Source organism: Syngnathoides biaculeatus, chromosome 21 (genome assembly GCF_019802595.1).
Source record: "Syngnathoides biaculeatus isolate LvHL_M chromosome 21, ASM1980259v1, whole genome shotgun sequence".
Taxonomy (NCBI): Eukaryota; Metazoa; Chordata; class Actinopteri; order Syngnathiformes; family Syngnathidae; genus Syngnathoides; species Syngnathoides biaculeatus.
The window spans coordinates 6,167,294-6,195,241 of NC_084660.1; the positions used below are offsets into that span (position 1 = coordinate 6,167,294).

Sequence of the window (27,948 nt, forward strand, 5' to 3'; positions counted from 1 at the left end):
CTATTTTTGGAGTTGACACCTGTTCTAATTATGTTATTTTTGTTGTTGTTGATTCATTACAGAAAAACATTTAAAATAATTATTAGCTCAATCACATTGGAAATTATTACATACAATACATTATTAATTGATGCACTTTTGTTACCACATGTTATAAAATATTTGTTCTTGAATAAATGAGAAGTTGTTTTTCTATTGCTGTTGCGTTGAATTGCGGTTTGGAATATGCAATGTATGTTTTAATCATAATTAAATAATCGGGCAATTGACAGCGATTCCAAATGACGATGTTATCTGCGTACAGCTTTGTAGTTTTGTGTCAGTCTGGGTTTTCTCGGTCCCGGCTGCGACGTGATGCCCGCCGTGCATTTGCGCGGCTTGTTTTGATACTGGGGCGAGGTTTCTAGAAAAACACTGGTGACATCTGCTACCATGGCAACACCATTGTGTTCCCTCCTCCAACACCCCCTCCCACCTCGCCTTGCCCCCCCCCCCTTACAAGCACACTCCACCCTCTGGTTGTGCGCTTTGTCCACGCCGTCTTCGCAGACTGACCAGACTTTGACACCATACGGGTATGTTCTGCTGAATGGGGAGGAAGGGGGGGGGGGGTACGGCTAGGTGTGGATGCAAACAAAACGAGCAAAAATAGAGGGTGTTTTGTTTTTTTGTAGGGTGGGTCAGAAATGAGTGAGGACTACCACTACAGACTGGACCCCAGCGATCGCCTCAATGGTTTGGGACAAAGGAGGAAGAAACCAAAGAAGGTAAATGAATGTGTCTAAATTGGCATTTTTTGTTGGGGGGGGGGGGTCTCCTGGGTGCGCTTTTCATTGTTGTGCGCACCTCACCTCTGAGGTGCCTTGGCGAGTAGTAGTAGGAGGCGCCTCTCACATGACAGGGTGGGTCCCGGCTCCCTCTTTGTGTTGTCTGGTTCCACAGCCGGATTGCACAAGGGATGCGTTGGGTTGGTGGGAAAACAACAACAACAACCAAAACATGCTTTTAATAAACATCCATTTTTGGTTATAGTAGGGTCCGACTAAGTACAAGGGGGAAAAAAAAAACGATTCATGCTAATGATGATTTGGTCGGGTAAATTATTGAAGACTTCCTAGTGGTGTCATTTGTTTTTGGAAACGCAGTGTGGGCCACATCCAATGCTGGAATACGGTTGACGGGGCCGTGGGGTGTGTTGGATTTAGATTTTGCATCGATATGATTGTGAAGGTTGGAGTTTGAGGTTCTGCTGAACGGATGATTAAGACGGTTTAGTGTTGGGATTCATTTATGATTGTGAGGTTTAAGGTGAGCTGAGGGTTGGGGGCTCAGGTTAATTACGATTTATTCGAATTAGATTTGCATTCATGTACTGTATGATTTGTGGAGGTTGCGTTGATTATGAGGGGGAGAGTTAGGGGTTAAAGTAACTGGTTATGGTAGTTAGTAGAGTTTTGGCTTCGGACTGATTGATCTGCTGAATTGCCTTCTGTTGAATTCTTGGTTTTTGACCTTGGCCTGTTGAAGACCACTCAACTTTTCTGACGATTTTTTTTTTTTTTTATCCTTCACCATGCACCTGCCATAGGCTGTGGAGTAATCTCGGTCACTGACGCTGTTGCTAACCAAAAGAGCAGCATGTAAACAGTCTCTCAGATGAATTCAAGTCTGAGTCTTCAATTATTGATTATACCCCACAAAAGTCATTTAGGAATAAAGTAAATTCCTAAAAAGTCATCGTTATAATTGTTTTATTTTTTGATTTTTGAGTACATTTCATTTACATTGGGCTCCATTACACAGCACCAAGCCGTTGCTGTTGGCACGGCTGATTTCAGTCAAGACCGTACAAGTCCAGTACTAAGTATCGTAGGTGTATTTCACCTTTACCTTTTCATTGCGTCAACTTGTTTCTAGGCCACTAGAAAATGCCTTCGGGCCACCTAATCCCCTGTAAGAACCCGCACAACCCTTGGTTTGCTCATGTCCGTATGTGTGTTTGTGTGCAAGTTAGCCCTACGGTCGGTGTTAATACCGCTAATCCACGCAGTCAGCAGGACTGTCCTGCGCTTAAGCTTCTTCTCGCTTTTACACATCTTACAAACATATGCGTGCAAATGATGCACAATTCCTCTTTCTTGTCTTGGATATTCCCAGAGCAAAGCCACATTTGATTGTTTTTGTTTTTTTTTTTTAATTGCACCCACCCCACGCATTTGGGTACAACTGTGAAAGCAGGCATGGTGGTTGGGGACTCGGGCCAGGTAAGGCAAGATTATTCACACAGCGCCATTCAAGGCATAAGGAAAATCTTTGGTTCTTTCCATCGTTGAATAAAGGCAAGATGGTGCAAACAAGCAGTAGCATTTTTTTCCATTTATGAAAACTTGTTTCGGACAGATTTGAATGTGCTGCTCCCAGAAAGTTAGGGCGATTCCAATTTCACTCGTGTGTGTGTGTGTGTGGAGAAACTCGCCGTCCCTCACCTCGGTTCCTTTGGTGCTTGTTCTTGTACTTGGTCGCGTTTGTCAGCGGGATTCGGGGTGCCTCCCGGCGAACGTCTGGCAGTGCTGTTTTCACGTCTGGGGTGTCTTATTGGCACCTTTCGCGCAACGGCCTCCCAATGGCTCTTTCCACCGGTTGCAAATGCGAGGTGCCCTCAATGCAGTGCATCTGGAATGTGTCCACAGTTATTATTTGTTTCCACATTTTATTTCGTTCACTTTGGGACATTGCGTAAAGAAGCGAAAGACGACTTTCTCGTTTCAAAGTGTGCGTCCGCCCAAGAATTCTTCCTATGTTTACAAATCTGATCAGGTCACTTTATAATCCCCTTCAAGTGTGATGCTGAAATTCTGACATAAGGTGGCGCCATTGTATGGAAAGGCCGAACGCACCTCTGCCTCACAGTCGAGGGATCTGGGACCGACTCTGGGTAGAGTTGCTGTGCCACGGGTTTCCCTCCACATCCCCCAAAATATACGTTAGACCCATTCAAGACTAGGATTAAAATCGCTAAAAGACACAAAGGATCTGCCATTTTGGGCTGAAGCGTCCATCTTTGGGCCAGTTTGTCTGCCCCCATTTAAATAAAACAAATAACCTGTTTCGATTTAATCCTGCAATGTCGTGTTGCCATATTGATGTAATATGCTCAGGGCCTTTAAAATGGGTAGTGTTGGATTCCACAATGCACCCCCTCTATTTGCAAAGATGGTACTTCCCGTGTGTGGACCATTGCAGATGCTCTCCCTCCCTCCCTCCCTCTTCTCGCATGTTTTCCTCGCATCCTCCCCCACCAGTCGAGCGACTGTAATCCCATCAGCTCTCTCGCTCTCCCTCTCTCGTGCACGACACGAGAAGTGTTGGCACATGGAATCGGGAGGGATTCTGGGAGCCTTCGCGGCCGCGCGTGTTGCTTTGAAGCCTTAGGGTGGAGCCCCCCCCCCGCCCCCTTCCCACTCCGTCACTTTTTCCTAACCTGCGTGAAGTGGGCTCCGTTCGCAGCCGAACGGCAGGACTTGTGACAGTTGTCAGGTGTATTCCTTCTCGTCCGAGCGCGGAAACCGTTAGCGGGCAGCCATGGCGCACGCCGCCGCCCACATTAAGAAGGCCAGGTCTGAGATGGATCCACCTGCAGACCTGAAGGCTCTCGAAAAAGCCAAGGAGAGAAGACGGCGTTCCCGAGAGCAGGCGGAACGAAAACGCAAGGTACTGGGGAGTCATTCTTCCCAGCTTCTTGTTTGGGGGCAGGGGGGGGGGGGGGTTACTTCATCGTACGTCCTGTCATCCACGCCTTCATCATCATCTTCATCATACACAAGAGAAAAAGACGAGCAATCGGTCGAATGCTCTGTGTCAAGTCTCCCCCCCGGGTGGGATTCGTTCAAAATGTTGGTGAAAACCTGCCTGAAAAAGGTTTTGTCAGACATTTATGGTGGACGAGGCCCCGTTGCAAATAGTGAAAACTGCGACTAATTGATGCTCCTCCTACAATGCAGTCATGATCTAGTTTAAATGCTAAATAACCACTAAAAAAATTGATAAATTCCTCCCCAACATAAAGATATTCAGATCTCAAAAGAGATTAATCACTTTAACAGACTTTCTTGACACCAATTACTACATCCCTATTAGCCCGGGCTTAGGCACCATCTTGTGGAATCATACGGTATCACAGAAAAAGCACAAAAATCTTTTTTTTTTTTTTTTTTTTAATGAACAGGTGAAGATAGGTTCTACAGAAATAGATGGCAATAGGCGAATTGATAAATATAGTCGCTCAGAGAAGAACATCCACCGGTAACGTCCGCTGGCTTTATGTGCCTCACTCCCAGAACCAACTGCTTGTCAGCAAAGAACTTTAAACTCGATCTTGTGGATTTGTCTCACATCCGGAGCACTGGAGTTGAGGGTGCAGACTCCTTCCCACGTTAGCTTCTTCCATGAGCCACTGGCCATGATTCCAAATACTGTGGTATGGATCTCGATGGGAAATTGTCGCTTCCAAAAATCAAGTGACTCAACAACTGAATCCGCCGGAGAAATGACAGGCATCTCTGGCACGTTTTAAGGAAAGATTCTTTGTTGTTCTTCTCGTCTTCGCAACTCTGAGGGCCAAAAAAGCCCGACATTTCCATCCCCTATGTTTAGTTTGAGTGTCAGCAATGAATGAAATCAGGTCTGACACCTTTTGTCCCTGCGGCTGTTGTGACTTGCCTTAATCTAATTCCTCAATCCGTCAGTTTCCAACAAACACCGAACTCATTGCCACTGTGAAACCCCTAAAAATAAAATCTGGGTGGGGTGTTTGCTCTCCCTACACAAATTTGATACTCTACAAAGAGTATTGGCAGTGGCAGGCTTTGCATTTGGTACCTGGTAGCTACATCTTTGTACCACCATTATCATATTGCAATTTGGAAAACTATCAATGCTGTACAATCATGTTTTTGCAGTTTTGCTTTGACCAACCAATTATATAGTGAAAACAATTCTGATTGTGATGCAAACCTGAAATCTGGACGGTCCCATTGCTAATACAAACAAGGGCCATCCTAACTGACTCTGAAGTCAGAGACACGCAGGCTGAAATCTGATTTGGGGGGGCGGGGGGAAGAATCTAACATGCAATATTGGAAGCGGTGCGACCAAGAACAACACTAGGAAATGAAAAGGCGGAGACTCTTGGGAATAAATGAATATAATGTCACAGAATGAATGTTGGGCTGTAAATGTAAATCAGCGCATCTCCGTGTTGTCATAACACAGTTATTACTGTCCATAAAAGGGAGCACAGACTACATTAATGTAGTACCAGAACAAATGGCTAAATTATGAAGAACGAGAGTTTTGGTCAGCGGAGTGGCGGTCAGTCTTGATCTGCATGTGACACGCCCCTCAACCCCCACCCGAGCAGCGTTTTGGCCATCTAATCCCGAGCCGCCGCTTGGATGATGTAATTTAGGCGGAAATAGTCCTGGAGATTTTAATCTCAGCTCCCACCTCTCACCTCAATTCAATCAACAGCTTTCTCATTTCTTGTGTCACATGGTTGAATTTGGATTGCTGGATGTATGTACACCGTATCCAGTTTTAAAACGTTATTTCTTGTGGTCTATTTGTTCAGAGAGCTTCAAACTGAATCGAGTCAGATTTTCCAATCCGACTCGTAGATCATTTATCTGAAGTTGATTGGTTTTAGGACTTTTTCCTTTCTTGCGGTGTAAAAGGAAAGCTGCTCCCCAACTGGTGTCAATTCAGACAGTTTCTGAGTACGTAGCCCTCTACGATGTTGGACTAGGATTGACCAAATCCTGGATTAAAATTTTTTATAATCTGTCTGTTGTGGCACTACAGCACCCTGCAGCTCAAAAGAAATTCCACTGCGGCTATTGCTATGACAACTAAAAGGAAAAGAACGTTTCTCAAATCACATGCAGTAAATGTTTCTGTCTTTGACTGTAAATATTTGATTCCGCCTGTCCCGCCATCCATTTTCTAACCGCATAGCCGATCAAGAGATTGGCTCCACGCCGGATTTGTTGCCAAAAAATTGCAGGCGTTGATCTCCGATTTAGCTCCCTGACGATTTGTGACTTGTGTTTGGCTGCTCGTTGGCAAATGTCAGCCCCGAGGAGTGGCTGACTGTGGTTCACGGGGATTTACTGAAGACCTTCCAGATGTTCAGGGGCTTCAGTCTGAGGAGGGGTCGCCAGAAAAAAATGTGGGTCACGGCAGAATATTTGACTTTTATTCCTTTTAACGATATTACTCCCTCTTGATAAGTGACAGGCAGAACAATTCAATGCTGTTCCTTCCACTAGACTGCAAAAGGTAAACTGAAGCTGCGTAGCCACCTGTTACCTTTCAGTCACACTCCGATGCAATTCCCACACCTAATCTGTACTGCGCTGACTATTTCCTTCCACCTTCTGAAATCGTGACGGTAATACTGCAAAAACAGACTGCTGCAGTCACTGAGGTTTTTTTTTTTTTTTTTTTGGTTCAGGATTGATGCACTTGAAAGGGATCACTACGCTAATATTAGCACACACTTGAAAGGCAAAACCTCAACGTTAAGCCTGTACTTTGATTATGATCGGCAAAATGGAGCCATCGACTGTATTTTACTCGGAGGAAGCTTCCAGTCTGTGCGTTTCTGTTGCAGTCCGACAGCAACACAAGCTTCCTGCGTGCGGCCAGAGCAGGGAACGTCGACAAGGTGTTGGAATATCTGAAAGGGGGCGTCGACATCAACACCAGCAATCAGGTAGGAAAAGACAAACGTGCCATCTCGCAAGTGTGACGACAAAGTAAAATATTGTTATATGCCGTTGGTATAACGTGCACACAAAATACCAATTTGTACGTTTATTTTCGTCAAATTGGCACACCAGGACGAGCAAATGGAGCGCACCTTCGGAAGATGACTTAACTATGTATTAAGTTCAACAGAAGGTGCGTTCCATTTGTTCACCCAACAATCCAGGAATGACAACGAGTAGGTTGTGGCCCCAAATTTCACTTTGTATGCAAATTCTTTATACCTAGAAACCCGAAAGAAGGTTGAAGAGACCTCGAAATAATGATCTTTTGGTACCTTTAACAGAATGGACTTAATGCACTCCACCTGGCAGCCAAGGAAGGCCATGTAGATCTTGTGCAGGAGCTGCTGGAAAGGGGAGTTGCATTGAATTCCGCAACAAAGGTAGGAGTCATCATTTTCGTCTTGAACGAGAAACCGATGACCGTCGTCAACTCACCAATGTGCGCTTTTTTTTTACGGTGAATTTAGAAAGGCAACACTGCTCTGCACATCTCCTCTTTAGCTGGTCAGGCCGAAGTGGTGAAGATTCTGGTCAAACAAGGTGCCGACATCAACACGCAGTCTCAGGTGAGTCATCCGGACCCGGGTCTGTCCTTTTTTCGGTGAGGCCTGCGGTTGGTTCGTAACGCCGGATTGTTTGTTTGTTTGTTTGTTTACTTGCAGAATGGATTCACTCCTCTCTACATGGCTGCCCAGGAAAATCACTTGGAAGTGGTGCGATACCTTCTGGAGAACGGAGGCAACCAAAGTACTGCCACGGAGGTGAAGGGACACCAAAAAATAGAGTGTCCTCGGTTCCTTGCTTTTGCTCATTGCACTACTTCTCTGGTTGATGGCTGACAGGACGGCTTCACCCCACTGGCCATTGCCCTTCAGCAAGGCCACAACCAAGTGGTTTCAATCCTACTGGAGAACGACACTAAAGGCAAGGTCCGGTTGCCCGCCTTGCATATCGCGGCCCGCAAAGACGACACCAAATCGGCAGCGCTGCTTCTCCAGAATGACCACAACGCGGATGTCCAGTCCAAGGTGTGTCAGTGGGGCCGGCTTTTCCTCTTTTTCCCCCCTTTTCCTATAAATACTGTTGAAAACAGCTTGCAGTGGTGCCAAGTTGAATTCCTTCCAGATTCTCTTTTGCAATGCTTCTTAAGGCACCCCCGGGACATTGGTTTCAACCCGTTTGTCTTCAAACAAGTTTACAATGCGTTTAAAAAGGGTTTACAAGCTGTTACGCTCGTAAAACCTATTAACTGTACACACGTTTCATTTAGCGTTCTTAACAGTCACGCAAGTACGAAAAGAACCGTAAAACATCCTTTGTGTTCGCTTCATCAACCCGGCTGACTTGGCGCGGTTATTGTTGCCGTCGGTGAGAATTTTCGTGAAAGTTCCCCTCTATAAAAGGCACTGTCACACTTTTTCCTCTTTCACAAAAACGCCACCATTTCCAAGCTCACTGGGCTGAAGTCACACCAACACTGATGTTTTCCTCCAACATGTCCCCCTGCTTCAGATGATGGTCAATAGAACTACTGAGGTATACGGTGGCTTTTTGTTTTGTTTCCCCTGCTTTTTGGACTGCCTCATAGCCTTATTTATTTTCAGCCACATTCCATAGCTCTGTATTTAATAATATCATTTTAGTTTGCAGTTCACCAGTTTTTTTTTTTTTTTTTTGGGGGGGGGTGTAGTCTTGGCCTCCGCTGCATGACCAGTTTTCCGTCTTCTTTTTCTTATTTATTCTTTTTCCCCAAATATTTTTTTTTGTTGTGCAGTTAAGTTGATTGTCAGTAAATATATATTTTTTTTTGGGGGGGGGGGACAACCCTTAATATACTCGTGTCATTTTACATTGTTGCATGCTTTCTAATCTCAAATCTGCAGAACTGAGGGTTGCCAAAATTGAAATCAACCAACAGTTGTCGTCGTCGGCATCCAAACTAGGTCAAGAAAGACGGAATTTGGGTTTCAGTTGAGGAAATCAAATTTGGGATACTTCAACAACGTATTGCTACACTTGCAGTAAAATAATCTGAGGGAGCTATTGATTTTAAACAGTGTTGGAGTTTGTATCAATCAAAATTTTGACACCCATATTTTTCCTTTCACAACAAACATTTAGCTCAAAAAAGTATTTCAATTATATACGCCTCGGGATTTTCTTAAAACTAAACGTACTCACCAGTAATGTAATCTCCATAATAGGTTATAGTCCTTCAAAATTCAACCCTTATCGGGGGCCTTTGGTTTGGCACCGGTGGTGTATGAGCACATCCACAACATTATTATTTTAACAGCATTTTATTTCCACGTATTGTACGCTTACAATTTGTCTCGGTTCCAAATCGGTTTTAGTTAGTCTTGGCAACCCTCCTTCGATACACGGGTTCCGGATCAGCTGTCTCACTTGCATGTACCCTTCATTTGACACCGCTGTGTATTTGTTGACTGTGCAACGTTTTGAAAGCATCACATTCGTCACTAAAATTCTGCGCACTTTTTGTAAACAACTTTTTCACATTAAATCGGACCAATACTTACAGAATGGCAAGGTAAGGGAGATATTTCACAACTACTCAAACCTGCTGTGCAAGCTAACATTTCCGACAGTAATTCTCATTACTAATGCTAATTTCGTGATGACGTAAAGTCAACATATTTATTTTGGTTTATGCATTAAAAAAAAAAAAAAAAAAAAGATTGATTGTATAAATGCTGAGATGATCTGGATGAAAGTGCAAATCCAGGAATTTGCTACACAGTTTGGGCTTGGCGGAGGTCTACGCTAAAACATGAGCACATGTGGAGTTGAGTTGAGCAGTTTTCATGAAAAGACTGACTGTAGGTCTTGCCGCCTTCGGTTTTGTCTTGAATAACTGAAAAAGCAAACTGGACGGGTCTAAAACACGCCAACAATCACTGAACAGCTTTGGATTTCTGTGCCAAACTGAATCTGCGTTCCACGTAGACGGCAAGTACTCTTTTACTTCTGACCAGTGTTATTCCTCAGCGTTCATACAATTTCTGAGGGGAGCCACAATATTTCCATTTTATGATTTAACCCTGTGGATTTTGTGCCGATCTGTCCAATCGCTTGCCCGCACCGATATCGTTCCTCCCTGCAATGTTTCCCACCCCCCGCTTTGACGTGATTGTGACAGACAGCCTGCATGAACTGTGATTTGATTCCGCTTCCTACTTTTCATACCCGATCATGTTTTGATTGGAACGCACGCATGCACGTGAGCAAAGCTCTTTTCTCTCGGCCTTTCTCCCTCATGCCCGCGTTCTAGAGTGGATTCACGCCACTGCATATTGCTGCCCACTATGGAAACGTCAACGTTGCCACGCTCCTACTCAACCGAGGGGCTGCAGTCGACTTTCTCGCCAGGGTGAGGTCAACACAGCAAATGATTCCAAACCGCTGCTCTGATAATTCAAATTTTTCAACTGAGGTACCTTTAATGTACCGATGCCAGTGACGTATCGTGACAGCCAAAACAATGAAAAAGTCTTCCACCCGATGGCAGAAGGCACAATTAACTTGCATATCATCCTGTTGCCCTTCATATAACAGAATAATACTTTGACTTTTTAGAATTCACAATCATTCCGACTCATCGACTTAAAAGGCTTCTTTAACGCTGCGGTTTCTCTCTCTTACAGAACGGCATCACTCCCCTTCACGTGGCATCTAAGCGAGGCAACACCAACATGGTTTGCCTGCTGCTGGATCGTGGCTCTCAGATAGATGCTAAAACAAGGGTGAGCGCTTTGAGGAAGTGCCTCACTCAGTATCTGCGTCTGTCTCTCAGTTAAACAAGTCATTATGATTGTGAGAGTGCATTAAATCCCATGGCAGTGCCCGCTATCCATTAAGGTATTTCATTAAGTCGTTATGCCGAAGGCCTCGATTCAGAGGCCGACTCTTTCCTCCCCAAGGGAGAGATACGTTAGATTTGTCATCTACCGCAAATTCCAGAAGACAATCCATGGTCCGGATCCATGTCCATGGTCCCATGACCTGAAAACCACCCCATCAAAGTCCCCGCGGGGAGTCAGTTGTACCACCGAACCCTTGGCAATTATTTATTCAACCAATACATTTTCTTTATTCCTCTCAATTTACGTGTTTTTTCCTCCAAATGAAAGGATGGCCTGACCCCGCTCCACTGCGCGGCTCGGAGCGGACACGACACGGCCGTCGAGCTCCTCCTGGAGAGAGGAGCGCCGTTGCTTGCCAGGACCAAGGTATTGTTTTGACTGATTCGTAGTACAACTGACACAAACGCTACCGTCCCGAACCCAATTGGGGCAAGGTTGCGCCACGCTAACAAGAAAAAAAAAACAAAACTGGTAAAAATCACTGAGACACGCCAGTAACACGCTAGCGCAGCGCTAACAGGGCCGGACCGGTAAAAGTCACTTCCTCGGCACATATATTCCACCGGCCAGAAATTACTATAGTTTCTTAGTAGTCATACTCTGCAGAAAATGTCATTTGCATGAGAGTGGGGAGGAGATTAAGTATACATTTGTGACAATCTGACTTTATGAGAATCAAGGTGTAACATTTCAAAAATGAAAAGTTTGGATTTCCTCCAGAATGGCCTGTCTCCCCTCCACATGGCGGCACAAGGCGATCACGTGGATTGCGTCAAACACCTTCTGCAGCACAAGGCGCCCATCGGCGACGTGACTTTGGACTACCTGACGGCTTTGCACGTTGCCGCCCACTGCGGCCACTACAGAGTGACCAAACTTCTTTTGGACAAGAGGGCCAACCCAAACGCGCGGGCATTGGTACCACAACTTGCTACGGTTTTGTTTGTTTTGTCATTTGAGATGATATGGAGAAAAAAATGCTTTATCATTCCGTAGAATGGCTTTACTCCATTACACATAGCCTGTAAGAAGAACCGGGTGAAAGTCATGGAGTTGCTGGTGAAATATGGAGCCTCAATCCAGGCTGTTACAGAGGTACTTCATGGAATAATACCGTTTATTCAAGCGTATTCCGTTTATCCAAGGGAGAGTTGGTGCACCAACTGGGATGTCGTCAGTGTTGTCTTCCACCTTGTTTTTGCAGTCCGGTTTGACGCCCATCCACGTAGCGGCCTTCATGGGACACCTCAACATAGTTCTGCTGCTGCTGCAAAACGGAGCTTCACCAGACAGGAGCAACATTGTGAGTGGACGTGTCTTACTCTGGCTTCATGAGCGCAATGACGTAACATGTGAACCATGCCGCGCAGCGTGGCGAAACCGCGTTACACATGGCGGCCAGGGCCGGTCAGGTGGAGGTGGTTCGATGTCTGCTGAGGAACGGAGCAATGGTAGACGCCAGGGCTCGGGTGAGTACCGGTTCAGTTATTTTAGGGAAGACGCGTCCTAAGTATGACAGGAAGGTGCGGTGTTACGATGACATCCTTCGTGTGCAGGAAGACCAGACCCCGCTCCACATCGCTGCCCGGCTGGGGAAAACCGAGATAGTCCAGCTACTGCTGCAACACATGGCGCACCCTGATGCGGCCACAGCCAACGGCTACACTCCGCTTCACATTGCCGCCAAGGAGGGGCAAGTGGAGACCGCCTCCGTTCTGCTGGAGGCGGGCGCATCGCACTCGCTGGCGACCAAGGTCCGTGGAGGAACCCATGGCATTGTTTACAAATAAAAAACACCCGAGATAGGCTTTTGTCGATGCCGTACATCCGTTGTATGTGACCAGCACCTCCACAATCCCGAGTGCTGGTCCTTGCACTTAAAAGCAATGAAGATTTCAAATTCAACTTCCACGACATTTAACCATCTGCATCTGTGGTGCGACCAAATGCACAGCCTGTCACTTGTACATTTGTCAGTGCACATTGTGGACGCTCTGCAAGTAATCATTTTATGGTCTTTTGGTATATTTTCCAGAAAGGATTTACGCCCCTTCATGTTGCCTCAAAGTACGGGAGCCTCGATGTGGCCAAACTTCTGCTGCAGCGTTGTGCGCCGCCTGATTCTGCAGGGAAGGTTGGCACTGAAAATTATAAGCCTCATGTAGAATTCTGAGATTTTATCATCAGGCCAGATCACCTAGCTCTACAATGACATGAAAATTCTCATTTTATATAAATAACCTCTTCAATATTTCAGGAAAAATAGTCTTTTTCCAAGGAAAAAAAATTTTATAATGAAATTGGGAATCGGGAAGTGGGGGATTAAATACATTTCAGTAAATTTCTGATTTTCCGTTCTAGAATGGCCTTACTCCACTCCACGTTGCAGCACATTATGACAACCAGAAGGTGGCGCTTTTGCTCCTGGACAAGGGAGCATCCCCCCACACGACTGTCAAGGTGAGAGTTCAACTTCCAGCCCTCTGCTTTGATTTCTGATAGCTGAAACTTAATCAGATGGAGATACAGAGTCGGAACGCAAGTCTTGATAAGCGTGTGGCAAAAACCAAGCAAGTGGAGTCACTACTACATTTCAAGCGAGCAAATTTAAGTCGTTGCTTGGGTTGAATAAGTTGGAAGTCGAGTCATACAGTCTTGATGAGGAATAGTACGACTAGAGTCTCCCACCTCTGGTCAGCTCAGCTAAGTGAAGGTGTACGTTGCGGCCAACTTTGCATTCCAAGTTCTGGCTCATGTCGTCACGTTGCAGAATGGCTACACGCCTCTCCACATTGTGGCAAAGAAAAACCAGATAGACATTGCGACAGTTCTGCTGAATTATGGGGCCCAGACCAACGTCCTAACCAAACAAGGTGTCACGCCGCTCCATTTGGCTTCGGAGGAGGGCCACGCTGACATGGCTGCGCTGCTCCTGAGTCAGGGAGCTCATGTCAATACACCCACGAAGGTATTGTATAAGCTTTCGTTCAAACTAACTGTTCGGGTTTGCTCCATTTAAAATGGTACAATCCCCTGCCAAAAACATGTTCTGTTTTTCACTTGCGTTCTTTTTATACGTTGGCATACTAACTTGTTTTTTTGTCAGTTCTCATTTGAAGTAGGATCACAGTACAGTGAATTAACCTTTGTATGTTCTGGTCTTTGCTTCAGTGCGGCCTTACCGCCCTTCATTTGGCAGCACAAAATGATAAAGTCGCTGTCGCAGAGATCCTTGCCACAAATGCAGCCAATCTCAACCAGCAGACCAAAGTAAAAAAAACTTGCTACATATTCAACCTGAAGTTTGTAACAGTCAAAGACAATGTTGCGCTTGTTTTGCAGCTGGGCTACACTCCACTAATTGTTGCGTGTCACTATGGAAACACCAAGATGGTCAATTTCCTTCTTCAAAACGGCGCCAGTGTGACGGTAAAGACCAAGGTATAAAATCCATACTAACTTGTTCTCTTCACTGTGTTTAGCGCTGCGATATAAACCGGTTGACAGTTTGGATGGAACTTCAAATTCACGTCTTCCACAGAACGGCTACAGCCCTCTTCACCAGGCGGCCCAGCAGGGCAACACGCACATCATCAACATACTTTTGCAGTACGGGGCCAAGCCAAACGCTGTCACGGTGGTAAGTTCTCACATACACACATTCACAAAACGCACATAAAGTACATTTTAATGAGTTTTTGGGGGTTTTGTTTTGTTTTTTTTTTTTGCCCAGAATGGAAACACTGCTCTCGGTATTGCTCGAAGGCTGGGCTACATCTCTGTTGTGGACACGCTAAAGGTCGTCACGGAGGAAATCACCACCACCACGACGGTACGTTACACTATCCAATTGCAAATCTGATCGTGTTACAAATCAGATTTTGAAAAAGAAAATCAAATCCCCCGCCACCTCTAACAGACGGTGACGGAGAAACATAAACTAAACGTGCCAGAAACAATGACTGAAGTACTGGATGTCTCAGACGAAGAAGGTGAGTCGCAAAAATCTCTGCCTTCATTTTCATTCCACACGTTTCACATGGTTGGCATCCCTCATTTTTCATGTTTTTTTGCACAAGACTAACTTACTGCAATGCTTTCTACGCTGGTAGATGAGTCGATCGTCAATATACATTTGTCACTGCTGCAAAAAAAAGACCCTAGCTTTGCTTATTATTATTTATACTCTATACAGCACATGTTTTCACTTATTGCGGGTGGGTCTGAAACATAGCCCCAGCTTAAAAAAAAAAAAAAAAAAGGAGGGGGGGGTTACAGTATCGTGCGTTTGCTCATGAATCCACCCTAACTCTCCCACTGCGAAGGCGATGACACCATGACGGGTGATGGAGGAGAATATTTAAGAGCTGAAGACCTCAGAGAGCTCGGAGATGATTCACTGCCAGGACAGTATCTGGATAACATGAACTACCTCTGCTTCGGCAACGAGGGGGCGCACACTGGCAGGTAAAGCGAAAATCATTGAACTGTTGCACACTGACGGTTTATCACATGACTTGGCTCGAGTCTGATGACTTGACTCGCGAGTCAGAGAGATTTGTGACTTGCCTAATCCAAGTCATGACTGGACTGGGCTGACTTAAAATCTGGTGACGACTCAACTGAGTTGCTTGATTTTTCCCCACAGTAACTTGGTACTTGAACTTATTTACAACTTGCACAAATGCAACTGGAACTTACGCAGCTTTATTGTTCGATTATTTTTGATACAGTTCAGAACGGTCATTCACCCCCACACGCCAAAGCTACTACCACAAACAGGAAAGTGCGATGGATGAAATGCTCGCCTGTCAGGTACACATCGAAAAAAAACTGGGTTGTGGCACAATTCTTGCTGTGTCAAGTCAACATTTTTTTTTTTTGTTTTACCCCAGATGTCATCACTTTCAAGGGAAAATGAGAGAGACTCATACAGACTGAGTTGGGGCACAGAGAATCTAGACAACATCGCTTTATCCTCCAGTCCACTCCACTCTGGGTATGTGTAGTCATTATAAACAAATGTCTGCTTGGTGTCAGAAGTGGGATACCTTGCCCCCATAAGAATAACTACAGATCGATCTTATTACCTTTCCTGTATTGGCACAACAGTCTTCTTCTAGAGTTCACTTTCTCTCAACCAGTCTCAAGTCAAAATAATTGATTTGAAATAAATGAACTTCTTCGAAAATTGCACAAAGCGAAAGCAAAAGACCAGTAGAGTGCGACTCCGATACCCACAGGGGGTTGGGACCAAGACCCTTAATGTACTTTATGTCATACAGCCAGCCAGCTGATCACAACTACCAATAGTGATCCGGAGCATTCTCCTGCATCGTCTTGAGAAGTTGGGCCATCCTAATTTCGCCCCACAAGGAGCCTCACCTGCATTTCTGACTTCAACTGCTGCTGTTCACGGTCATGCCAGCCAGTTATGAAATGGTGGCCAACCCAACCTTAGAAACTCCCCTGCCGTCATGGCACTTCAGAAGTATCAGGCTGTTTGGGCACCGTTTAAGTCATTCCAGAAAAAGCTGAGAGGTGTGTTTATTTAGTAAATATTTTTAGTTATGTTCTACAGGAGGATTTGAGAGTAGCCAAGTATTTGTCAGGGTTACTTTTACTGGCCATGAGGTTGGAGCTTAATTTATTTTGACAGTCTCCTTCTTCTCTCTCTGAACGTTTTAGCCGTTCTTCTCCATGCCGAGATAAGGACCACAGCAGGTGATCTTGCATGCCTTGATTCAGCCATTCCATTCCTTCCCCCCCCCCCCCAACTCCTACTCTCCTCGGGAACGTTCGTCATGCACCTACTTTGACCTCACACTGACTGCATTATTGTGGGTGTTAGGTTTTGTTTCTCTTTCGAATACCGCTGTTTTAATAAAAGCCTACGAAGGCAAGATGGGTCATCAGATCTCATTGACACCCGATCCAAGTAAAAATGTCAGTTAAGGTCCAATAGGCTATGTTGGATATTAAAGTATTAAACTCTTTCCTCTCCTGTTCATCTCAGCTTCCTGGTTAGCTTCATGGTGGACGCAAGGGGCGGCTCCATGCAGGGCTGCCGCCAAAATGGCCTCCGCATCATCATCCCTCCCGGGAAGTGCAGCGCTCCCACACGAGTGACCTGCAGGCTGGTGAAAAGGCACCGGCTGGCTAGCATGCCCCCCATTGTTGAAGGCGAGGGTCCCGCCGGCAGATTTATTGAGGTGGCACCGTTTGGAGGCCAGCTTCTTGGGTAAGGACGCAGAATCCCCCTGCACCCGCTTTCACTTACTCCTGAATTCGATTAGTTGTCCAAAATTGGATTGAACCTCCACATTGCATCCTGACTCAAATGTGTGCCTCTTTCTTTTTTTTCAATAAATGCTGCGCATTGGAACATGAATGTCACAGTAAGCTCCACCTCCCCAGTGCCCCGCCACCTCTCAACGAAGGCGAGAGTTTGGTGAGCAGAATCCTCCAGCTTGGCCCGCCAGGGACAAATTTCCTTGGGTACGCTGCAAGAAAAGAGAAGAAAGAAATTGTGCAGACGCAACAATGCTTTCTTGCTTATTGCATATTTTCTTGATCGTTTTTGTGTCCGTGTAGTACTCGTAAAAAGTTAGGGAGTACACTGTACTCAAATTTCACCCGAAAACCCTTGGGTAATGTTGTCAGATGGGTTGTGCTTCGATGCCTTCCATTTCGATTTCACAGTTTCATGTCGGTTTGTAGCACAAAAATTACTAAATCGACGATTGCAAGAGCGTTCAGTCTGGCGTGCCTTGCATTTCTAAAAACTTGCTGTTCCTCCATCTAGTCCCGTAATTTTGGAGGTGCCCCACTTTGCTGCACTGCGCGGGGGCGAGCGGGAGCTCGTCATCTTGAGGAGTGAGACGGGAGAGAGCTGGAAGGAGCATCACTGTGAACACACCCAGGAAGAACTCAACCAGATCCTCAACAGCATGGATGAAGGTCAGTCTCCTCAAGTGTAATCCTGAAAGCAATGCAACTGTCAGTAAAACCTTTTTGTTGTCTATCAGAGCTGGACTCTCAGGAGGAGCTCCAAAAGAAGCGCATTTGCCGCATCATCACCAGAGATCTCCCACAATACTTTGCAGTCGTGTCACGTATTAGGCAAGACGGTATTCTGATTGGTCCAGAAGGAGGCGTCCTGAGCAGTACAGTTGTGCCCCAAGTGCAAGCTGTTTTTCCTGAAGGGGCCCTCACGAAAAGGATCAGGGTGGGCCTGCAGGTAAATGCCATTGGTTTGCAGCTTCTCATGTGTGAAGACAATATCGCATGGTGCTTGAAAAGAAGTTGTCTGAGAATACTTCGCCTTTAAAAGGTTGCAGCCATTCAGTGTGTAGCGTGTTGGAGTCCTTGAATCTGAGTTTTTGGGTGTTCCTCCTATGGCCAGAGGAAGGGAGATGGGAAGGAGGGGCGAGGCTTCTTGAATTAAATCTAAAAATAATTTTTTTAAAAAGGCAATTGAAGGATAGTAATGCTCTTCTGTGTGGGCTAGGAAAACTCCAATCACCAATTCACTTTCAGACATTTATCGAACGCAACAAACGGTCAAACAAATACATCATGAGAACCCTCGCAAGGAGCTGCCGGAGGCTGTAACGCACTCCCAGACGCTTACACGGAGACTAAAACGCTCCTGACGTCACTCAATCGTCTCCGATTCCAGGGTTCAGTCGCTAAAAAAATAATTTGATTCCAGTGGTCTCTTGTCCAAGGCCCAGCCAGTGAGTTTGGATATCGTCAGGAGAGCTCTGGGAAACAAGTCCAGCTTCAGCCCCATCGTTACTTTGGAGCCCCGCCGAAGGAAGTTTCATAAACCAATTACCGTGACAATCCCGGTCCCGAAAGGCAACTCTGACCCAGTCCTTCACGGTATAGGATTGGACACCCCAACCTTACGCTTGCTTTGCAGTATCACAGGTAAAACAAAACTCGTTGGCCAACCGCAATCAAATGTTCAGTTTTATTGGACAGGCAGTCTGGATCCTTTTTTCCAGGTGGAACAACACCAGCCCAATGGGAGGACATAACAGGAACCACTCCTTTAACATTTGACAGTGACCGTGTCTCCTTCACGACAAACGTTTCTGCCAGGTAATAGATTTGGTCGAAGTCAATGGATTTGAGGTGTCCCTAACCTGAAATTGTTTGAATCTTTCTAGATTTTGGCTAATAGACTGCCGGCAAGTCCAGGAATCTGTCAATTTCTCCTCTCAAGTCTACCGGGAGATCATCTGTGTGCCTTACATGGCTAAGTTTGTCATCTTTGCCAAAACCCCCGACCCCGTCGAGGGCCACCTGCGCTGTTTCTGCATGACCGATGACAAGACTGACAAAACGTTGGAGCAGCAAGAGAACTTCACGGAGGTGGCCCGCAGTCGAGATGTCGAGGTAGGATCACGTACTGTATCTGTACTCAACTTGAGAATTTTTTTTCCCTCTCAAAAGGATGACTTTTTATTTTTACTTCTAATATTTGAAAATAGTATCTGTAAGTTTGTACTTTTTGGCAAAATGAGAACTTCAATTTTAGATGAGTATATGTACTTTGACTTAGGTACTTTTGCTACTTTCTGTACTTTTTTTAGGTTCTAGAAGGAAAACCCATCTACGCAGACTGCTGTGGAAACTTTGTTCCCCTCACCAAAAGTGGCCAGCATCATCACTTCAGCTTTTTTGCCTTCAAGGAGAACCGACTAACGCTTTTCATCAAAGTAAGCCTTCTTTTCTACATTCACTCGATCAAATACACAAAATAGATTTGAGTGACCTGCTGGCGTTTTGCAGATCAGAGACAACACCCAGGAGCTTTGCGGCCGTTTGTGTTTTCTGAAGGAGCCCCGGAGTCACAGGTTACTCGCCCACAACGCCATATGCAACCTCAACATCACCCTGCCGTCCTACTGCAAGGTGAGGACAAACTTTTAAAACTAAAATGAAGTAGAATGGCTCAACTTTTAAAGAACAGAGACGTAAGAAGAAGAGATCTTTAACAGCTCCAGCCCTGCCGCAACTTGCGAGTAATTGACGCCTCGGAAAAATCGTTCATAATTGCCTGTGTTGTGGATTTCCACGTAGGCACATGCAAAACACCAAGCCATTTATTTTTTAGGGTAATGTCACGTGAGCCAGTGAAAGTGGGAAGAAAAAAAAAAAACAGGGGGGTTCCTTCTTCTCAGTTTCTTACATCAACTACTGTATATGCCAATATTCTTTGCATGCCATTGCCCAGTCCTAAAACCATTTTTTTTGTTGTTGTTGTTGATTGTATTGATTTTCAGGAACGAAAGCCTTACAGTCGCTGAAAAAAATACAAAAATGCACTTTTTGTCTCTCTCCCTCTTCCTGCTTCGTTGCTTTGGGGAAAAAAGGAGTCTGATTCGGATCAAGATGAAGAGGTAAAGACAGCTAGTTCTTATCAGTCTGTATCGCATCAGCGCTGGCATATGAAATATTGATTTATCCCTTTTTTTGTATCTTTTCCTTAGGCCAACACAACACAGCAGAGATGTAAGCTACTTTTTTTTTTTTTTTTCATTGGGTTGAACAACAGATGACAGCAAAGATTAATGCATGCACACGTACTTCAACTTCCGTTGCCCCTTTGTGCATCTCGTCGCCTTCACTTGCATCTCGCATTAATCAAACACGTGCACTCACCTGTAATCGTGCTTTTATTTTCTTTTAAACCTCTTTTCCATACACCACTCACACCCCCAACATTTTGCTAGCATGCACATCGTTCCCTTTTTTTCCTTTTGTCTTTTGGTATTTAAAACTTTTTTTGTCCATTCCCCAAAGTTCAGATGTTAATTGAAAGAAAATTTAAATACTATACCACTGATACATTTCCCTCTGACCAAATTCTCAAATGTTTGTCCCCTTTCATTTGAATTTTTCATTTTATTTGATTATTTTAACTTCTCAATTCATCATCCACGGCACGGAAGATGAAGAAATGGCGACGTCAGTCCGAAACTCTGAGCTAATTCGACAACCCGACCTACTAGTAGAGGTGTCTGAGATGAAACAAGATTTGATCAAAATGACGGCTATTTTAACAGCCGATCCTTCGAAGAAATCCCCTTCTCTGGAAGGGAGTGGTCCTGAGAAAGGAGCGCACGATGTTTCGAGGGTGCCGTTAGAATTAATGGAAAAGGACCTTGAGAAAGTCAAAGAGGACCTTGAGAAAGTTAGTAAAATACTACAAAGCGGAACATATGAAGGTGATGCAACAGAAGAGACTGAAGCTGAGGATTGGGTCGTCCTCTCTGACCGTGAGATAGAGGAAGCACAGATGAATGGAGCCTTGAAAAGTCCAGGGCCTGCCTTACATCCATATAAGGGTGACGGAGGGACTCCCCGATCTAAAGTCACAAAGGACAGCAGTAATGTTAAGGAACACCTCCTTGATGCACCAAAAGCAAAATCCACCACTTTAACCAAAGTACAAACACGCCTTGGGAGTGAGGAGGAAGATGAGCAACAAGGTCTCCACTCCACAATCTCTGATACGTCACAATCCGTGTCCCCGCTGGTTGAAGAGACTCCCATTGGCTCGATAAAAGACAAAGTCAAAGCCTTACAACAGAAAGTAGAGGCAGAGCAAACGGGAAAAGGAATCACACCTTCACAATTGCCTGTCAGTGCCAAATTGCCTCCAAACCTCATACAAATCCGTCAACATAGAGCAAGGCCTGAAGCTGGATCAGAAAAACGTGAGGAGAGCATCTCAGTTAAAGAGTTGATGCAAGTGTTTCAAAAAGAGCCCTCACACAGAGAATCGGGGACGTGTAAGCCCAAAACATCCACAGTGCAAAGATTGGAAGATACCACAAAGTCAGAAAACCTATTGTTAAAATCTGTGTGCAAAGAACAAAGAGTATCTTTGGATTCTAAGATTTGTCCACTCAGCAACGTGGAAAAGAAGCCCACCACAGAGTCAGAACTGACCAAAAGTAGAAACTTTGAAAAAGGTGACAATGAAGATAACTACCAAGACGAAGGAGCCGCTGCATTCTCGACAAGTGCCAGTTCTGGAACTCCACATCTGAGTTCTGAAGACAGTTGCAAACATGAAGGTCTTGCCACTCCTGACTCAAGCCCTGAAAGCCTTTGTCTTTCACCCAAAAATGAACAACAAACAGCACAAACAGCAGGAAAAACCACCGCAGCGTTTGAAATATCAAGTCAAGGCACGGAAAAGACAGGAATACCTTGTAAAAGTCAAGGACTTGGCCCTGGTGACCAACTGTCTACTGACTTGACCTGCGATGTGTCTTTCGGCGAGGCTGCACATGACAGCACTCCAAGTGAGTCCACCTCTGATGCAAGGACCAGGCCTAGGTGTTTTAAATCTGATGCAGAACAAAATACTGTTTCAAACACTGTAGAGCAACTCAATGACGACGACAGCCCCAATTTTGAACTATCATTGCCCTTAGCGAGTTCACAAACTTCTAAATCCTTTTATAAGTGTCATGGAAGCTTGGAGTTATTTTTAAAGCAAGACTCTGATCCTCTCAGTCCATTAGCTGAGGACTCTTTGCCAGTAAGCCACAAAGACTCACTCGAAGGTAGTCCTATAGATGAAAACTCTTCCATTAAGTCCCCAGATTCCATTGAACCCAGCCCCACCAAGGAATCTCCCCCTCGTGACTCTTTAGAAAGTAGTCCTGTCAACCATTCATCATTCACATTCGAGGTAGATCGTCCAAGTCAATCTCCAATCCCTCCGGAGTCCTTTAATGAAGCAGCGTTCAAAGATACATTGCGTGGTAGGCGTTTCCGAGACCCTGAGGGTAGTGCTGATGATGACAGTTGTGAGTTGACATCACAGATGACGAGTTCTGGTAAGAGTCCTCCCTCCCCTGATACCCCGAGTTCCGATGAGGTAAGTTATGACTTAAATCCCAACCATCCTGATCATTCATCCCTCTCTTTCCAATTCAAACCAGCGGTCATCTACGAAGACCCAGAAGAAGACGATACGTCAGACAGCAGTGAACCTCAGAAAAGAGTTACAGCTAAAATGAAATCGGTTGATGAGATGGAAGGGGACATAGAGTTCCCAAGGGACACGCAATGTAAATTTGGGGTGAAAAGACTCACTGAGGAAACGGGGTTACCGCTTCTCGTTTTCTCCCATAATAAAGTTCACTCTTCTTTTTCAGCAGGTGTGCATGATGGCCCCAACGCAAAAGATCTCAACCAAACAGCTCGTATGAGCCAGGAGGAAGCCAAGAAAGACCTATCAAAACTCACTCTGAAAACAGCACTGCAACCAACAGTTGCGCCAGCTGTTGTTGCTGATACACGCAGCCATTCCAAAGCAGCTCTAACCCCAAACACAGAAAATAGAACTGATGAGCAGAAGGAAGACAGTTTACGGAAGTCAAAAGAAATTATGCCAGAGCTCGGTGTTGCCCGACTTCCAAACTTTACACCAGCTAGTAACGTAACAGATGAAGTCAAAGCTGGGCCGGAGGTTGGACTTGACACACATAGTGAAACAAAGGAAAGTTTTAAACCACAGTTCTGTATCTATGATGATACAGATGAGGATGAACTAGAACATCCCAGAACTGAATCTAAAGGCGTCACGGCGAGGGTGGATGCGGCGTACTCGTGGTCTGCCATGCTGGATAACGGCAATGATTTTGAAGCTCGTCTCAAAGTGGAGGATGAGAAGATACTCAATCTGGTGGTGGACTCTCAGTCTCTGCCAGGCACACCAGACACCACGCCGGGTAAAACGCCAACTGAGGAGAGCACACCAACAAGTGAACCCAACCCTTTTCTCTTCCAGGAAGGAAAGCTTTTTGAGATGACCCGAAGCGGCGCTATTGATATGACCAAAAGGAGCTGCGAGCAAGATGTTGGCGGCTTCGCTTTTTTCCAAATTGGTGAACACCCACACGAGGAGCCCATATTGGAAAACAGCAAGCAAGAATGCAGGGCGTCAGCAGCTCAACAGGAAGTTGGCCTCAATCTAAAACTTGAGGTCAAGATTAAGGAGCAGGCTGAAGAAACGGTACCCTCACAGCTTCAGTTGGCAACCGAGGTTGATCAGGCATCCGCAAAATCAAAAATCCCCAAAATGGGCCTTTCAGCTTCAGCCAAGCCTGCTGCCAAAGATCAACCAAATCCAGGAAGTCAAATGGCTGAAACAGATCACAATATTAACAGAGCATCCTCCGATTTAGATTCAAGCTCACCCGATCAAATGATTATGAACGTAGAGAATGCAGAAACTACAATAACTAGATCTATATATGCTGAACAGGGAAGAGAGTCATCAGATTCCTCCCCTGATGACTCAAAGTCACTGATACAGACCCCCAAGTTGACGGAAGTGCCCCAGCAAAGCGCTTCTGGTACTGTTCCCCTCAAAACCCAATCCAAGCCACCCCATCAAGTTCAAAATAAAACGGCTCCTGCCGCTGTAGCAAAATCTCGAATTCCTATCAAATCGAAGTCTCTCAAATCAGAATCCTTGGGGAAATCTGCTGAAGACAAAAAACACAGAGAGCCGTCAAACAGGGACACGCACAGAAAGTCTGAAATGGACACAGGCACTTGCGTGGATGTCAAGACTAAGACGTCCACCAAGAACCTCTCTGAGGGGGCCTCGATCAGGGCAACTGCAAACAAAGGAGAGTCAAAACCAAAAGTCTTCCAGTCGAGATTGCCCATCAAAGGTAAAAGTGGCGCATCTTCTTCTCAATCGTCAACAACCAGTAAAGATAAAAGCAAGACACGCAAGCACTCCGCCGGAGCTTTCGAAGAAATCAGTGACGAGGCCGCCAAACTTGTGGAGAGGCTGGCTGAGGAGAAAAAAGACGACGACGACGACGCGTCCGAGGACGAGAGGGGTCTTATAGATCTGTCGGTCCTCAAAAGAGACTCATTCGGCGATATGCACCCCCTGCCCTTGGGAGAGGTCCTTGCTATTGGACGGTTGCATGACGTTGCTGTTGAGACACAGATGGAGCAGATCGTGGACGGGAGAGCTCAAAGTCAAGGTATGCCAGCTGCTGAACCGGGCAACTCTCAGTCTGTGCCTTTCACACAGATATGACCGCTGATGGAACGGGTCTACATACTACTTTATGAGAGGGTGATTACTTTTCGTATCTGTACTTTTAGTTAAGTAAACAGAGTGTCAGCACCATGTAGCTGCATGCAGAACTTTAGATGAAAGCCCCTGCGTCTATTTGTGTGTGAACGGTACCAACATGTCGTCACACAGTTGGAGGTCTTATTTCCCCTTCCGAATCGTCTGATTGAATTAAATAAATCTGAGTCTGTTCTGTGCTCTTCATGACAGGCGCTCAGGGTGGAGCGGAGAGCAAAAAGCAAACGTTGTCGGTGATTGCTGACCACCTGGGCTTCAGCTGGGAAGGCGAGTAGCGGTTCCTTTTCCTCCACGTCGTCGCCGTACGACGCTGACAGTGTTGTTCGGTTTTAATTTGGCACAGAGTTGGCACGAGAACTGGAATTCAGTGAGGAGAGGATTAACTTCATAAGGACTGAAAACCCAGATTCCTTGCGAGACCAAAGTTACGCCCTTTTGGATCTATGGACCGAGGGAGAGGGAATCGATGCCATAGGTCAGGACCAACTTGTGCAACTTGTCGCACCTTTTATGTTTGGGCAGGTTACAGAAGTAGGACTGTTTTAGTAAAAAATATTTTGAAAAATTCCCCTGTAAACATCTCTGGAAAAATCTACTTGAGTAAGCAGCAGCAGTGATGCTCCGAATGTTATCGTGGAATGTTGACCTTTGACCTAGAAACGACACTGATCAAGAGACTGAGCGAGATCAACCGCAGGGACATCGTTGACTTGATCCATAACAGAGAGACGCCATCAGCGCAGGAGGGCTCATCGGACACCACCGCAATGAAACCCGAACCGCAAAATGAGATGGACTCAACATGGTGAGCTATCCAGGTTATTGGCTCTTTTTTTTTCCCCAAAAAAAACATCCCACTTCCGACACCGTTGATCACGCGCAAGTTTGACTCGAAGCCAAGTCATTTGGGTTGAGGAACGCCGACAGACCGACCAGGACTCCTGCGCTACGGGCGCAACCCTCCACCACACCGCTCTCACCCAACACATGACTAATCAACATCGGTAGCGTCACATGTTCGGAAGAAATGTTCACGTTTTAAGATAGACACGTTTATTCAACTTATTTTCTTATTTACTGCCGCATCAAAGCACGCCTGAAGCTTCTGGGGAACCAGCAAGAGGTGTGAAACAGGCGAGTCCAACGCTTTTTAATATTGTAGCCATCTATTTTGGTCCTGACTGTTCCCCCGGTTTCGTTTTTTTTTTTTTTTTCCCCCGAGCAGCAGAGGCCGGGTGCCACGCCGTCGTCGCGGTTCGAGGTGGAGCCCGCCAAGGATCGAAAAGTCGGCAAGGTTGTCAAGACGACCGTGACGACCAGACGGCGGTCGCGAGACACGAGCAGGGAGCACTTGGAGAAGGTTAGCGTAAAAAAAAAAAAAAAAATTGAGTACAAAGCCGCAGTTGAATCATCTTTTACATGTTGCACTATATTACAATAGTGGTTTTGTGCGCGTTTGTGCTCAATTTGCCTCCTCAGACGCCCGACACTTCAAGTCCGGCGGGTGAGCGGCCTTCTCGCAAAACAGCAGCTGCGCCCTGACAGGCGTGCCGGGATGAGCGTGGGAGACCAGAAAAGTCATCGCGCCCAGCAGCTGCTTCCCTTTAGCTTCCATCTTACTCCTCGTCCACGGGCTCTTTATTTTCTCTCTTTGGGGAATTCTCCTCCGTCCTGTTTATTTATTTATTTATTTTTTTGGGGGGGGGGGTAATTTATCTTTTGCTCCTTTTGTGGCCAAAGACTTGCGACCCTCTCGCCCGTTATGTTTACTGTACAAGCGACCGCTCCGGGGAACGGGCGATCATCAGCTATCACCACCACCTCTTCACGCAGCTTCATTGATTTACAGCTGCTTTGCCCAGTGTCGTCACGGCTGATCTGTGTGCGTGCCAAATGTTTTTCTTTTGGTAGATTCGTGGAGTCCACTGTAACGTCGTCGCAGCTCCTCAAAAATGCGTCGGGGAGAAAAGTGTCGGGACTGATGACGAGCTGTCAAAGTGCGCAATTGTTCGCACACTTGTGTTTGTGAATAAATTCCTCGACAAAAATCGGAGGCTGCTACTCAGAACACTGGGTTGAAGAGAGTTATCATTTTGGGGTGGGGGAAAACAAAAGCCAGAATTTTATTGAAAAAAAAATTAAAATAAAATCAGGAAAAAAAAAAAAAAAAAAAGTTTAGTTTTAAAATTTAATGAGGGAAAAGCTGGTACCACGGAATGCCAATTTTACCAGAATAGCTGTAGTTTTGAGGGGTGTTTACAAAAAAATGGATTTTTTTGGGGATGCTTAAGTTTTATTCAAAAGCAAAGCAAATTTCAATGTAACGTGCATTTCATACACAAGGTAACTCAACGCATTTTACATGACCGTTCCTTTTAGTCCGACGCGTTTCGCAGTATATTGAGATCTACGGACTCAAAAGCCCCACTGAGATCCAACAAGACAAAAACTGACACATTTTCTAAGACAGTACTCAATCTTATGTCATTTAACACTTTGATAAGAGCAGATTCTGGACTGATTGCTGCGTCCAGTGCTCTGCGCTCCCAAAAACTGGAGAAATTGTCAATGGCACTCACGGATAGCGCAGTACACACTTCGCTCAACCACTTATTTAATTGACGGCGCATCGAGAAAGTTCATCACCAAATCTTACAGGACGGAGAGGTCCACTTATAAAGACCCCAGCATTCAAAAATTGTAATTTTGGTAAGAAATCAATCAAATCTTGTTTCAGCACCTCTGATTGCTTTTTCAGAACATGCAAACTTCCTGAATGTATAACAGATTTTACTGTTGGGTGCCGACAAGCGATGCCAAGGATTTTTTTGAGACATATCAGACAGTGTCAATGGTAAAACACAGTAGTACATTGGTGTACATTTCTTTGAAATATGCATAACATCAAGTCCTACATAATACATCTGCAAAAAAAAGTTTCACAACTATTATCGGTTGGGGCCCCAAATTGTTCTTGTATGATTCAGTTTCAGAGCTTTTAGTGATGGTGGGGGATGAACATTCTTGGACTGGGTCTTGTCAAAGTGGCTCATATATATATTTGTAAGTCTAATGTCGATGT

General features: G+C 45.4%; 2 protein-coding genes across 7 annotated transcripts; both read left to right on the plus strand.

Annotated features, from left to right (window-relative positions):
- The first annotated feature begins 659 nt into the window (after positions 1–659).
- Positions 660–11,756, plus strand: LOC133494953 (ankyrin-2-like). The gene is made up of 12 exons (XM_061809262.1): positions 660–767; positions 6,671–6,772; positions 7,112–7,210; positions 7,298–7,396; positions 7,493–7,591; positions 7,673–7,858; positions 8,343–8,366; positions 10,123–10,221; positions 10,496–10,594; positions 10,982–11,080; positions 11,435–11,632; positions 11,736–11,756. The coding sequence occupies exons 1-12, from the start codon at positions 687–689 to the stop codon at positions 11,754–11,756; spliced, it is 1,206 nt and encodes a 401-aa protein (XP_061665246.1). The 5' UTR covers positions 660–686.
- Positions 11,757–11,758: 2 nt separating this feature from the next.
- LOC133494872 (ankyrin-2-like) lies at positions 11,759–27,813 on the plus strand. Of its 6 annotated transcripts, XM_061809109.1 has the most exons (32): positions 11,759–11,809; positions 11,919–12,017; positions 12,085–12,468; positions 12,750–12,848; positions 13,076–13,174; positions 13,485–13,682; positions 13,886–13,984; positions 14,057–14,155; positions 14,256–14,354; positions 14,448–14,546; positions 14,634–14,706; positions 15,040–15,181; positions 15,448–15,529; positions 15,610–15,713; positions 16,403–16,438; positions 16,731–16,955; positions 17,114–17,212; positions 17,520–17,674; positions 17,743–17,954; positions 18,445–18,649; positions 18,727–18,823; positions 18,892–19,120; positions 19,318–19,443; positions 19,517–19,639; positions 20,101–20,127; positions 20,218–20,239; positions 25,059–25,133; positions 25,210–25,341; positions 25,524–25,671; positions 25,958–26,000; positions 26,092–26,226; positions 26,346–27,813. In XM_061809109.1, the coding sequence occupies exons 1-32, from the start codon at positions 11,762–11,764 to the stop codon at positions 26,406–26,408; spliced, it is 3,876 nt and encodes a 1,291-aa protein (XP_061665093.1). In that variant the 5' UTR covers positions 11,759–11,761; the 3' UTR covers positions 26,409–27,813. The 6 variants fall into 6 exon arrangements, with proteins under 6 accessions (XP_061665093.1, XP_061665092.1, XP_061665089.1 ...); XM_061809108.1 differs by lacking the exons at positions 11,759–11,809; positions 11,919–12,017; positions 12,085–12,468; ... (11 more) ...; positions 16,403–16,438; positions 16,731–16,955 and adding an exon at positions 22,687–24,753 and having other exon boundaries at positions 16,968–17,165; positions 26,346–27,812; XM_061809105.1 differs by lacking the exons at positions 11,759–11,809; positions 11,919–12,017; positions 12,085–12,468; ... (19 more) ...; positions 19,318–19,443; positions 19,517–19,639 and adding an exon at positions 20,680–24,753 and having other exon boundaries at positions 20,014–20,127.
- Positions 27,814–27,948: the final 135 nt, after the last annotated feature.

Bases quoted from the DNA above. Each gene is read 5' to 3' on its own strand.
- LOC133494872 (XM_061809104.1), top strand. From the start codon at position 20,601: ATGTTTGTCCCCTTTCATTTGAATTTTTCATTTTATTTGATTATTTTA. The intron at 25,342-25,523 runs GTCAGGACCAAC...CCTTTGACCTAG, and splicing joins AGAGGGAATCGATGCCATAG to AAACGACACTGATCAAGAGA. The intron at 25,672-25,957 runs GTGAGCTATCCA...GCCGCATCAAAG, and splicing joins AATGAGATGGACTCAACATG to CACGCCTGAAGCTTCTGGGG.
- LOC133494953 (XM_061809262.1), top strand. From the start codon at position 687: ATGAGTGAGGACTACCACTACAGACTGGACCCCAGCGATCGCCTCAAT. The intron at 10,222-10,495 runs GTGAGGTCAACA...TCTCTCTTACAG, and splicing joins CAGTCGACTTTCTCGCCAGG to AACGGCATCACTCCCCTTCA. The intron at 11,633-11,735 runs GTACCACAACTT...CATTACACATAG, and splicing joins ACCCAAACGCGCGGGCATTG to CCTGTAAGAAGAACCGGGTG.